Raw genomic sequence first — 12,296 nt, 5'->3', positions numbered from 1 at the left:
CCAAAAGAAGGATCAGCTCTTAAATTAACTATTTGTTTGGTTTACTCTCAATACCTGGAGACAGTATTAAAGTTTTCATATACATATGTATGTAGATACTCATATACACATAGATATCTATTTAGCTTTACAAATTTATATGTATATAAATGTATATTATGTATTACATATCATACATATTCATATTTTCCCATAACATTAAATCAATAGATACTAATCATGGTGTGGGCTTATTTGGAACATCACAATTTCTTGTAAGATGTGCCAAAGTGTATTGTGCCCAATGGTTAAGGGATGTTGGAGAATGACTTTCTCCTAAAAGGCCGTAGGCGGCCCAGGTTCTGCTCCAAGTTCCTGGGACTGTCCCATCAGGAGCCTGCCAACAGGCAGCTTCCACCCCTTTCTGAGATGTTGTTGCTAATTTTGCTGATTCAGCATAACTCAGATTTGTGTGGGCCGAACTTTTACAGAGAGTTTTGTTTTCCTCATCATTTTATTCATGGATCAGTTTTTAATATAGCTTATTCGAGATATAATTTATATCATGGATTCCACTCATTTAAAGGGTTCAATTTAATGATTTTCAGTATATTTCCAGAATGGTGCACTCAGCACCGCAATCTCACCTTAGAACATTTTCATCATTTCCATGGAAAAATTTTTAATAAGGATAAATGAAGAACCTGAACAGCACATTGACGTTTCTCTTACGTCGCCCTGTGACAGTTGCATATCAGAGAATATGACCATATCGTTAGGATTAAAAGTCAGAGTAGAGAGAAGATGCAAAGGAAATTTGCAATAATATTATTCATATTAATAAGCTGGGCATTTGTAAATTCCCTATAAATATCTTAAAAATAAAGCAAGGCTTATTTATGCAAATTCCTTATGAAAGTCCATACTGTTTCACTTCATTCATTATTACATGGGCAGTATATGTCTATCATCTAGAAGTAATACAATAAATGTGCTACTTCTTTAAAAAATTAAAAATAGATTAATCACACAAGGGACCAATGAATGAGCATATTGTGGGACTGCAAGAAGTGTGTGTTGAGGGAATGTGTAATTAAAGCAGAGAAGCAAAGCAGGGTCGCTGCAGGCCAGCGTGGGACGCAAAGCTGGCTTCATTTCAGACACACAGAATCTTGTTATGATTTGTTCTACTAGTATTGTGTGATAGTTCTCACAGTCACAGTTTATGTTTTCCCAATGATTTGTACCTTTCACTAAGCCCATTAGATGTCCTATACATCTGATTAAGCAAGCAAGGTATAAAATGATATTGAAGGTCAGGGCTTTAACTGTTGCTGAGCAAAGAAGGCATAAAGGACCTGAGGCTATTTGATGTGGGCTCCAACTTACCCTGTCACTAGCAGAGTCTTCACAGTCTTTGTCATTTCTCTTAATACTGTTTTTCCTCCTCTCAATCCTCCTTTCTCCCCATTTTTGCAACTCTGAGTGGAGATTAATTCAGCAGATATTTATGCCAGGTTGCACTTTTCTGCAGAATTACAGTATAATTTTCATTTGAAAAAAGCTCTTTTGGCTTTTAGTAAAAGGAAAGGTAGAGAGATTCCATGTTAAACACGATCATGGGCCAGAAGCCAGTGCCTGTGGGTTAGCAGGGAAACGAAGCCCAGAGACGCAATGAGCTGTACACATCTCCAGGAGGGAACGGCTCCAGCTTCGCTCTATAGATTTTCCATGATGCCTCCAGGACGTCCCCACCTGGGGAACGCACCAAAGGTGACCAAGGCCCCAGTCGAGCTAAGAATAGCGTGGATGTGAGGTACCACCCCGTAGTGGAGGTGGGATGTCTTCACTTCTCCGGAATAAACAGTTGTTTGGGAATTTTCTGGAACCCGGACAACTTGAATTTTAATGGAAATTGGGAAGGGGAGGGAGTGGACATCTGGGAGCCAGCTCCTGTGTTTCTGTCAGCCAGAAGTGTTTCTGCCAGCTTTTCTTACCACCTAATTCAGGAGGGTGTCTAGCAAAGCTCATCAAGTGTTCTCCATATGTATTTGCTATTTACCTTTCCCCATGTGGTCTTTTCTCCCAATATTTTATTATAAAAAAATTTCAAACCTACAGCAAAGTTGAAAGAATTCTGTAGTGAACGCTCATATACTAACCACCTAAAATCTCTTGTCTTTTGCTTTGTGTATCATTTCTGTAATTACATTAAAGCTCTTAAATGACGGTGTTTACCCATCACTGTTGCAGCTGTTCTCACGGACATGGCCAGCAGTGTGGTGATTGCTGGGGGGAGGGAGGTATAAGGGGACTAGAAGGTAATGGGGAGAAAAGCTCTACTCTGTGATACCTGGTGCTTTGGAGCTAGTTCTTCACAGCACTTTGAAGAATAGCATGGACTTAGATGATTTTTTTCCTGAGATTCTTAACGCAGTCATTGACATTTTCAGGATTGGTCGTCACAATTCTAGGTTGCATTTCTGGGTACGCCTTTGAAAAGGTCTGAATATTGTGGCCCCTTCTCTCTCGACAACCGGACCCCTCAACTAACCTTGAAGCTTTGGACAGAAAAGCCCTGTGTTCAGGACCTTCTCTCCCATTTGAACAATTGGAAATGACTGTCTTTCCACAAATTCATTCAATCTCAGGCATTTACGTAAGAAAATTGGGGTAACAGTTTGGAAAATTGAAACTAGGAAAGAACCTGGAAAACTTGTTTTATTTCAATCTCATAATCCCAGTGAAATTCTTTATAAGACATCCAATAACTAGATGTTGTCTCTGAGTTTTCCTGCTTATTCTGGTTATGGTACAAGAAGTGAAACTAGAAGGAAAAGAGGAAGATCAAAAGAAAATGGACATGTTGTCCTTGAATTTTCTGAAATTCACACCAAAGTTGCTGCACCCAGAGTCACTTACGTAGAGGCGAGGCTGTAGTCGACTCCAGAGATCTCCCGGGTGTCTGCTAGGAGACTGGTCTCCAAATAGCACTGTTCCAACTCTGCTCACATTTCTCTGGCAGGAGGTGTTTGTGTCTACCTGGAAGGCAGGTAACCACTTGGCCCAGGAGGCCAGGCTGCTCAGGGCATTGTTCCCTGGCTCCTGCATCACAATGTGCTGACAGAGTCTCTGAAGACTCTGGGAAGAGCCCTGGGAAGCAGCCCCCGGCCAGTCCGAGATTCAGTGCAGCCGGCCCTCCCGCAGAGCCCGGACGGCTGCAGTTCTGGTAGCAGGGTCAAGTTTTAGAGGAAAAGTTGGGAGAGAAATGCCACTGTAGGCGCAGAATCACCATGGAGAAGATATTGAGATATGATACTGAGAAAGTTGAAAAGACTTTATATCACTTATCACTCAGTTGGTAATTTATCATTCCATCTCCCAATATTCCAGTTTTCAGAGACACACACATTTAAGTCACTTTGAACTTCTGTGAGGAGAAACTTCTAAAGAATGCAGCATTCTTCGAGCGCAGAGGCCTCTTGGTCTTCAGACTCCACCACTGAGTGTGTTCTGGACACAGGCTGTTGTAGGCGATCAGTACTGTTGGAGAATGAATGAGCATAAATACTCACACGGCATTGTCTTGTGAGGCCATGAGATTAGGTTTGCTCTTCTGTGCGGTTAGGAGGCTCTCCCCTTCCCTGTGTCATCATCCTTCTTCACATTTTGTGTTTCAGTCAAGTGCTGCCAACGCCCATCTGTGCAGTTTTACTTCCTCACCTGCGCGTGAGGATGGAAGGGCACAAGGGGTTACCTGTGGACCATGGAGGCCTGGGGGTGGGGGGAGATCCTTGGTGAATCCACTTCCTTTCAGTCACCATATTCTAGATGAAAACACATGCTTTTGACAGGGCCCAGAGAATATTCAGTCTTCCAGAATAAACACAAACTGAGTTTTTTGAGAGGATTATAGTTTTCCTATTTCCCCAAGAACTGTGGCTTCCATTTGAGACCAGGTGTTGACGGCGGGGAGGCCATGGGATCCACTCCTATAGGGTAAGAGCAGGCAGCTTTCCCAGAAGCGGAGGCGAGGGCGGATGTACAACTTGAGTTTTTTCCTGGCACCAGGCTCTGGTGATAACAAACTCAGCCTGCAGGCAAGGGAAGTCTCTCTGTGTGCAGGCGCAAGGATCTCCCATTATTTTGGCCTCAGCCACCCCCTTTCCCATCGTCTATCCTGAATGCCCTCTCTCGGATGGACAAATTCTTCCCCTAGCTGTCTGATTGCCATGGACTAGATGTCTAGCCACCCATTTCTTCATCCAGCATGTTTATTGCATGATCCACGTGCCAAGTACCTGTTCTTCCTGCCTCAGGGCCAGGAAACATTTTTAAACATAAATCTGATCTCATCTTTTCCAAGTTGATGTTATTAATTTAATGATGTACTTTGATGAAACACTTTGATATTATCTCACTTCCATTTTTTTTGAGGCTGCTGGTATATTAAAAAGTGAAGAAATAGCAAAGGGAGGAAAGAGAAATCATGGTATATTTTAAATATTTACCTTCAAAATATGAATGCTTTTTAACACACACAGAATATAAAACCTTATGTATAACTTCTTTGGAGATGATGCCACGAGTCAGAATTTGAGGCTCGTTGTTGGAGTGAGAGGCCCATGACCAATTAGCCCTCTGTCCTGTGTACACGAGATGTGATCTTCTCTGTGGATCCCACGTTCTAGGCTTGGGGTGGGAAGTTCTCCTTGCAAGGTTCTGTCTCTGGTTCCTTGGTGAGTGTAACACAAGGTCAATTCTTTGGTCAGTCCAGTAATAAGTACCTACAATTTACTGGCCTACAAGGGTGCACAGTCTCTGCCTCAAGGGGGGATGAAGTGGGGGAGGGATCTTATAAGAAGAGTAATCCAATGGGGCGCAGTGATAAGCAGGGGCAGAGATGCGGGGCATGCAGTTCAATCTGGGGATTGAGGGAAGGTTCCTGGAAGAGTTAATGCCCAAACTAATCTTGAAAGATTAGCCAGCCTGAGCAAAGGCGCCAGGACATAAAGGACACGGTTTGAAACGGCAAATGGCCAGGTATTGCGCAAAGGCGGAGGAGAGGAAGGCTGGATGGCAGAGGGCTGTGGATGCCCTACTGGGGGCTTGGACCGCATCTGCTACAGTAGCTTTGTAACGGAGAGTTTTAGCACAGGGAGATTTATGTTCCGGATCGATCATTCTTGTAGCAGCAGGAAGGATGGATTTGGGGAGGGCGATTCTGGGGGCACAGGGACCACGTTGGTAGCAGTGGGAATAGAAAACAGAGGGTTGATTAGGAACTTTCAGCAGAGCTGACAGAAGCTGGTGACTAACGATGCGGGAATGACTCAGAGGTTTCTGGTTTGGGAAACTGGGTAAGTGGTGGTGTCATTAACCAGAAAGCAAAATACAGGCAGAGGAGCAGGTGTAGGAAGTAGAGAGAAGCAGTTCTTTGTTTGTGGGAACCCTCGTCTAGCATGTTGCCTTGTATTCAGTGGGCGTTTAGTAAATAATGTATTGCTTTTCTTAAACCTTCAGTGGCTTCCCAGTGCTCTGAGCATATCTGACACACATCACACGCTGTGTACGTGTGTATTGGGTATTACTCCCAAGAGCCCATAAATGTGCGAGTGTGATCTGCCTCCGTCCAGGCTTCACTTTCCTTCAGCTGTATCGGAGGCCCCTCCCCACCTCCCTCATGATACTTCTGTCTCCTTTCCGATGGATTGTTTAAGCCCTTTTCAGTCGGAAATGCTCTTCTCTCAATTCTTAACATGTGGGGCTTATTTTCATTTTTCAGATCTGAGTTCAGATGTTACCTGTTTAGAGAGCCCCTCCTTGATCTCTTGACGCGTGATGGTCCCGCAGCTCCAAATCGGCCGTTGCATTCTGCTCTGCGGTGCTGGGACTGGAAGTTTCCCAGCGGACTTTCCTGTTAGGTTCAACAATAGGTTGTATTGGACTACAAAGAGCTTTGCAAGCAAAGGGAGGGAAGAAGGGACTTGTGTTCCTTCTTGTTTATTTTTGTTCCTGTCACTGTTACTCTGGCAACAGCAACTGGTTCTAGACTTTTGTTTTTGTGCTCTCGGAATCAACACCTGGGCAGGGCCCTCTCCTTATAGGGTTGAGTCCTATCTCCACAAGGTCCAACCTCTGAGCTTCTGGGCTCTAATCACAGTACTCTAACTTCTTCCTCCTACCTCCCCAACGCTAGCTGCGCTACCTACTTCCTGTAGTTATTGTGTCTGGCATCTTGATGTTTTCTTTGCACTTTTCCAGGTATCTAACACCTAGTTAACTTATTCCCACATACAAGTCTCTTTGTGTGATTTCTGCCTTTTTCAATGGCTGGACCCTGACACACTAATGGAATATGAGTTAGGCTTCCACCCACTTATTCTCCAGAGTATCATTGCAATTCTTCATAGACTTTCCAGAACCTATATGTAAAAAAATATTTTTTTTGCTTTCTCATAATCTATCTTCTCCAGTTGGATATCAGTCTTTGCCTCACCACTGCATCCTCAGTGCCTTGCACGGAGACTGGCATACTACTATAGAACTTACTAAATGCTTGTCCAATGAATTATTGAATTATTACAAAAAGCTACAGGAGAACTATTGGTAACTGACCATAAAACACTGGCCAGAATTGAGCAATTCTTTAACATTTTGGTTCTAGGCCAAGTTATTGGTGAACTCGGTAACAATGTACCTTTCTGTCATGGAGTCCGGCTTAATATTTTTTATAGGCATGTTAAAATACAGTGTATTATTTAACTTGAATCCATCGTCACTGAAATAACAAACTACACAGTTTATTTGCTTTGAATTCTGCACTTACATAAACCTCCCCTTTCTATACTTGAGCATTAATAGTGACTTACCTTGTTAGGGTTTCATGAAGATCAAGAGTTTGTTCTGGGTTACAGCCACCAAGTTTTGTTGGCAAATCATTTTAAAAACGAAAGCCATTCGAAGAATCCACTTGCTATAACGCGCAATACCACTTAATAGCATTTACTCGGTAAACTCAATTTGCTTACATTTTTTTGTGTGATATGGTTTGAAACAACCCATACATAGAACCAAAAAGCAGGATGAAAAGAAACCACTTAGCTTCTGCACAGCTATAAGCAAGAATCTAAAATCATCTTCTATAGTCTTTTAATGTTCACTACCAAAACAAAGACTATAATACATCACATATGTGTAATTCTAAATTAATTTTGGTCAAATAAATGCAAATAGATTAGATGGCATTGAGACTTCCACTGTGTCAAGAACCATTTCATTAAACCTTAACTTTTAAGTTAAATGGGAGAAAAAATATAAGTTAAATGAGAGAATGTAGTTACCAATAATAAGGGGTTAATTTCTAAAATATATAAACTTACACTACTCAATACCAAGAACACAAACACCCAATTAAAAAATGAACAAGGACCTGAATAGACACTTCTCCAAAGAGGACATACAGATGGCCGACACATGAAAAAATGATCAACATCACTAATCATCAGAGAAATGCAAATTAAAACCACAATGAGATATCACCTTGCACCTGTCAGATTGGCCATCATCAATAAATCAAGAAACAATAAGTGCTGCCCAGGATGTGGAGAAAAGGGAACCCTTGTGCACTGTTGGTGGGAATGCAGGTTGGTGCAGCCACTGTGGAAAGCGGTGTGGAGTTTCCTCAAAAAATTAAAAGTGGAACTGCCTTATGACCCAGTGATCCCACTTCAGGGAATATATTGCAAGAAACCTGAAACACTAATTTGAAAGAATACTCATCTGTGCACCTCTATGTTCATTGCAGCGTAATTTACAACAGCGAAGATCTGGAAACAGCCCAAGTGCCCGTCAGTAGATGAGTGGACAAAAAAAACACTGTGGTGTATTTCTACAGTGGAATACTACTGGTCATAAAAAGAAAAAGAAAATTTTACCTTTTGCAACAGCATGGATGGACCTAGAGGTTATTATTCCAAGTGAAATAAGCCAGTCAGGGAAAGACAAATATATGATCTCATTTATATGTGGAATCTAATGAACAAAATAAACTGATGAACAAAGTAGAAACAGAGGCCTGGATACATGGAACAGACTGACAGCTGCCAGAGGGGTGGGGGGCTGGGGGCTGGATGAAAGAACATAAAGGGGTTAAGCAAACAAAATATGTATGTGTACATATACATGTCACATAGACACAGACAACCGTGTGGTGACAGCCAGAGGGAAAGGAGGGTGGGGTGGAGGTGGAGGTGGGCGAAGGGTAGGAAAATGGGGATGGAGAGACTTTGCTTGGGGCGATGGGCCCACGATGCAGCATGAAGATGTCTCATTGAGTTGTACAATGGAAACCTGTGTGGTTTTAGGAACCCATGTCACCCCAATAAATTCAATTAAACAATAAATAGCCTGACTGGTATGGCTCAATTGATCGGGCATTGTCCCGCAAAGTGAAAGGTCACCCTCTCGATTCCTAGTCAGGGCACATGCCTGGGTTGTGGGTTCAGTCCCTGCTCGGGGAGCATACAAGCAGCAAGCGATCAATGTTTCTCTCCCTCTTTCTCCCTCCCTTCCCCTCTCTAAAAATTAACTAAATATTAAAAATAAGTAAATACATTCCCTTTGTACCTATTACAGATATGTTCATATTTTCCCCTTTTCTAATTCAGAAGGAAAAATGTTTCTTTTCTTCTTTAGGCTGATTGGGCCACCGGGTTCCTTAAATCCAGCCTTTCCTTCCCCTTTCTCCACCTGGGAACTTACTCTTGCATTTTTAATATGCCCACTGTTTCTTTTTTCTCAAAGCCCACCAACAAAAATGTTTCCTCCATTTTGTTACCAGTTCAAGCTGTCATCTTGTGTCTATCTTTCTTATGCACAAGTTCCGAAGCATTTATATTCATGGTTTCTATTTTGCCATCTGGCTTTTGCCCTCAGCCCATTATTGAAATTGCCCTCTTGTAGCTCCGGAATGATTGCTGAATCAATAAATCTTCCTGAACCTTCATCCTTTTTGACATTTTTTGATTTTCTTTCCTTTTGGAAGCTGCTTGGTTTTTGCAACACTGCTTTACCTGGTTTCTGCTGTTCTGCGGAATGCTCTTCCTTTCATTCCACTCACGGACTTTCCCCTCCAGCACTCCAAACTGAGATGCTCCCACCGGCCCCGACCTCTTCTCTGTGTTTTCTCTGGCTATAGCTTAGTGTTTGAGTATGGACTCTGAAGCCAGATTGGTAAATTTGAATCTTGGCTCCTTGTCTTACTAGCTGTGTGGCCATGGACAAGTTGTTTAACCTTTCTTCCTGTGCCTTAACTTCCTCATCTGTAATACAGAAATAATAATCCTTACAGGGTTATTGTGAAAATTAAGCAAATGAAAAGTGCTGGGCATAGAGTAAGCTCTATATAATGTATTTCATTGGACAAATATTTACTGATGCCCGCATGTAGATACATATGCCGGGAAATCTAAGGACTAGGGAATAATGTAAGTGAATAAAACAAACAAAAATTCTTACGCTCATAGAGCTTACATTTTGTAATAAAAATAATTATTAACTGTCCATAATTCTCTATTTCTGGAATACCCTTCTTCCTGCATCATCTTTAAAATTGCACACTTCCTTTAAGGCCCACTAAAATGTCATCTTATCCCTTGAAATCTTACCTTGTAGACGGTTATCATTTGAACTCCTCCAACTCTTTAAATATGAATTTTGTAATTTATCATATTCTACACATTGTATTATGAATTTTCAAGTATCAAACACATCAAATATTATAGTTACTCGTATGTTTTTATTATCCCCCTCAATGGAGTTCAATGTTAGGTACTATCTCTATTCTTTGTGAACAGTAGCATGATATGCCTTGCACCCAAATGCCTATTAGATGATCAATATTTTTTGAATGAATGTGGGTAAAGCACTGTTCATGACCTTTCATTTGACCTCTGTTAACTCACCTTGTCTTCTTTAATTGCAAATATAAAAAACCTTAAAATATAGAATTTTATTTTTCAACTCTGGAAATATCAAATATTAGTATCAAATATTTGTCATTTACAACTTGGCTTTATCCATCTTTGTCACCTGGCACCTTGTTCAGCAGGAGTCCAACATCTGTTGTTCGCTTTACTCAGTACGCCCTGCAGCAGAGTCCACGCCCCCTGCTCTCACCATCTGAAAAGTGCTCCTGATTTTTCACTGAAGGAGCCCTGGGGACAGAGTGGATGTCATTGGTTGTGCTTTGTGTGATCAGCACAGAGTTCTCCTGTTTCTCACTTCCTTTCTAACACGATCAGAAAATTTCTAGGTACTCATGTGAAATTTGCTGGTTCATAGATGTTTGAAATTTGTTTTTATGGCATCCAAAGTAAGATTTTAGTTTTATCCCCCTAAATTATCAACTGTCTTTCCTCTGAATTCGCTTGTGATTCTGCAGCTATGACTGGGAAGAGCAGACCAACTGCAGGTTCTCTGCTGGTTTCTGATCTGTACCTTCACAGCTCTTCGGATCATGATGCTGCAGGGAAGTGCAGTTACGTCAGACCACACAGGAAATCTTCGCATCCCTCGGCCGTGCTGAGTCACCTTAAACACGCCTTCTTTCCAGGCAGACCCTGCCAGAGTGCAGGACAACGTTCTCGTTTTAAATAACAAGGCCAACACCATGGATTTTTATATAATGATCAAGGATTTTTTTATTCATTAAGTTTCAGTATCATTACAGAAAATGTTATAGTACAGAGTTGTTTAACATTATTTTTTCTTTGCTCTTGATTTCCACATGAATGCTGGTAACACTAATATCTGTACAAGATCAGTCTTTGATTTTATTTTTTGTTCTGTACAATTTTAAATGTATTGGTTAAAAAGGCTGTCAGCACTTAAGGAAGCATTTTTTCCCCCAGTTTGTTTGTTCAAATAAAAGGTATCCAGTTACTGCCCAAGAGGACTGTGCCAGGAGGCTGCTGGGGTGAGAGCCTCCCCCGGAAGCTCTGTGGGGGCGGGTCTCCCGGAGGCAGGGCAGGCTGCCCCGTCACTCTTCTTTTGGCACTGTGCACAGAAGCACGAGATACATGGTAAAGAGCAAGCAGAAGCTCTCTGTAAAGCGGTTATGAAGCATACTAAGAAGGGAAATCCAAGCGTTGCCTACGCTAGTATAAATAAGCAGACAGCCTTGATTTAAGAGCATAAGTAGTTGTTCAAAGATGAGAAAAACACAAGTTCTGCAGGCACCTACTGCTGTCTACTAGAAGCTATTGCTATCGGACCTAGCATTGAACACACAAAGCAACTGCGAGAAAGGAAAAATTTGCTTTGATATAATCAGAATAGAGTTGTCTGTTAAGATTTATTTTTAGGTGTTTTTTCTTTAAAAGGTATTTAAATTCTTTTTGAAATATAGTTCAAGATGTTGACTATACAGATCAACTTTTATCCAAATCAGAAAAACCAGCTGTGCCGTTGCATATTACAGGGTACAGTCAGTGATATGTGGGCATGCATCGAAGCTCTCTCCCGCCGGCGACCATCATAGCCGTCCGATGACCATGACGTCCACCACCTCGCCCTTGTGGAGCTCCACGTACTGCTCTGTCTTTGGAGGTAGCATCAACAATCCATTGGCGCTGCGCATGCTCATCAGACGGCTGCTCATCTGATTACCTGGAAAGAAATACTCTCATTACAGCAGCCTAAGTGTCACCGTGGATACGTCTGGAGCCCTTGTTGTTCCTTCCAACGTAAGAGCCCATGAACAGAAACACAGGTCTTCGAGACAAAGAGAGATGGTCAAACTTCCCAGTACCTTTTTCTGGTAGCCTTACTGCCGTATCCTACAACCTTCCCACTAAACTCTAAAAATAACATTAGAAATTACGGCTCATAAGAATAAAACCAGGATTTTATAGCATTATGCAAATGCCACAGAGTATCTCTCTTCAGGCTGAAATGTTATGTGTGTCTGAAAAGAGAGGCTTTTAAAAACCTATTAAAATAATAATGATAATAATAGCAGCAACTACCATTTCTTTAGTAGTATTTACTAAATGGCAGACAAGGTGGTAGGCAATTTACTTAACCATCTTATTTAATTCTTATTCTCACAAGGCTCAAAAGAGTTGAAGTAACTTGCTTAGGGTCCTACTAACTACTTGGTGGCGAATTTGAATTCAAGTCTCTGAGAGGGCAAGGCCTGTGCACTTAGCCATGTGGTAGCTGATATCAACACTTGAGAGGACTTCTGTTTAAAGGGCAATGCAATTTTACTAGAGTCACATAGAAGTTAGGCAAACTGTGACTAGAGAAGTTGG

General features: G+C 41.7%; 2 protein-coding genes across 6 annotated transcripts in view; both read right to left on the bottom strand.

Annotated features, from left to right (window-relative positions):
- Positions 1–5,867, bottom strand: part of GARIN2 (golgi associated RAB2 interactor family member 2) — a 33,474-nt gene extending 27,607 nt beyond the window's left edge. For all 3 annotated transcript variants that reach the window (XM_045201786.2, XM_045201785.2, XM_053928885.1), the window contains exon 1: positions 5,784–5,867. The gene's annotated coding sequence lies outside the window, so the exon portion shown is untranslated. The remainder of the gene's footprint in view (positions 1–5,783) is intronic.
- Positions 5,868–10,663: 4,796 nt separating this feature from the next.
- The window catches only part of GPHN (gephyrin), a 437,816-nt gene continuing 436,183 nt past the window's right edge, over positions 10,664–12,296 (bottom strand). For all 3 annotated transcript variants that reach the window (XM_045201246.3, XM_071222011.1, XM_024568512.4), the window contains one exon: positions 10,664–11,649. In XM_045201246.3, coding sequence (XP_045057181.1) covers positions 11,516–11,649 — 134 coding nt within the window. In that variant the 3' untranslated portion in view covers positions 10,664–11,515. The remainder of the gene's footprint in view (positions 11,650–12,296) is intronic.

This window comes from Desmodus rotundus, chromosome 7, assembly GCF_022682495.2.
Source record: "Desmodus rotundus isolate HL8 chromosome 7, HLdesRot8A.1, whole genome shotgun sequence".
NCBI lineage: Eukaryota > Metazoa > Chordata > Mammalia > Chiroptera > Phyllostomidae > Desmodus > Desmodus rotundus.
The sequence above is the reverse complement of the archived record's forward strand: the minus strand, read 5'-3'. Positions and strand labels throughout refer to the sequence as shown.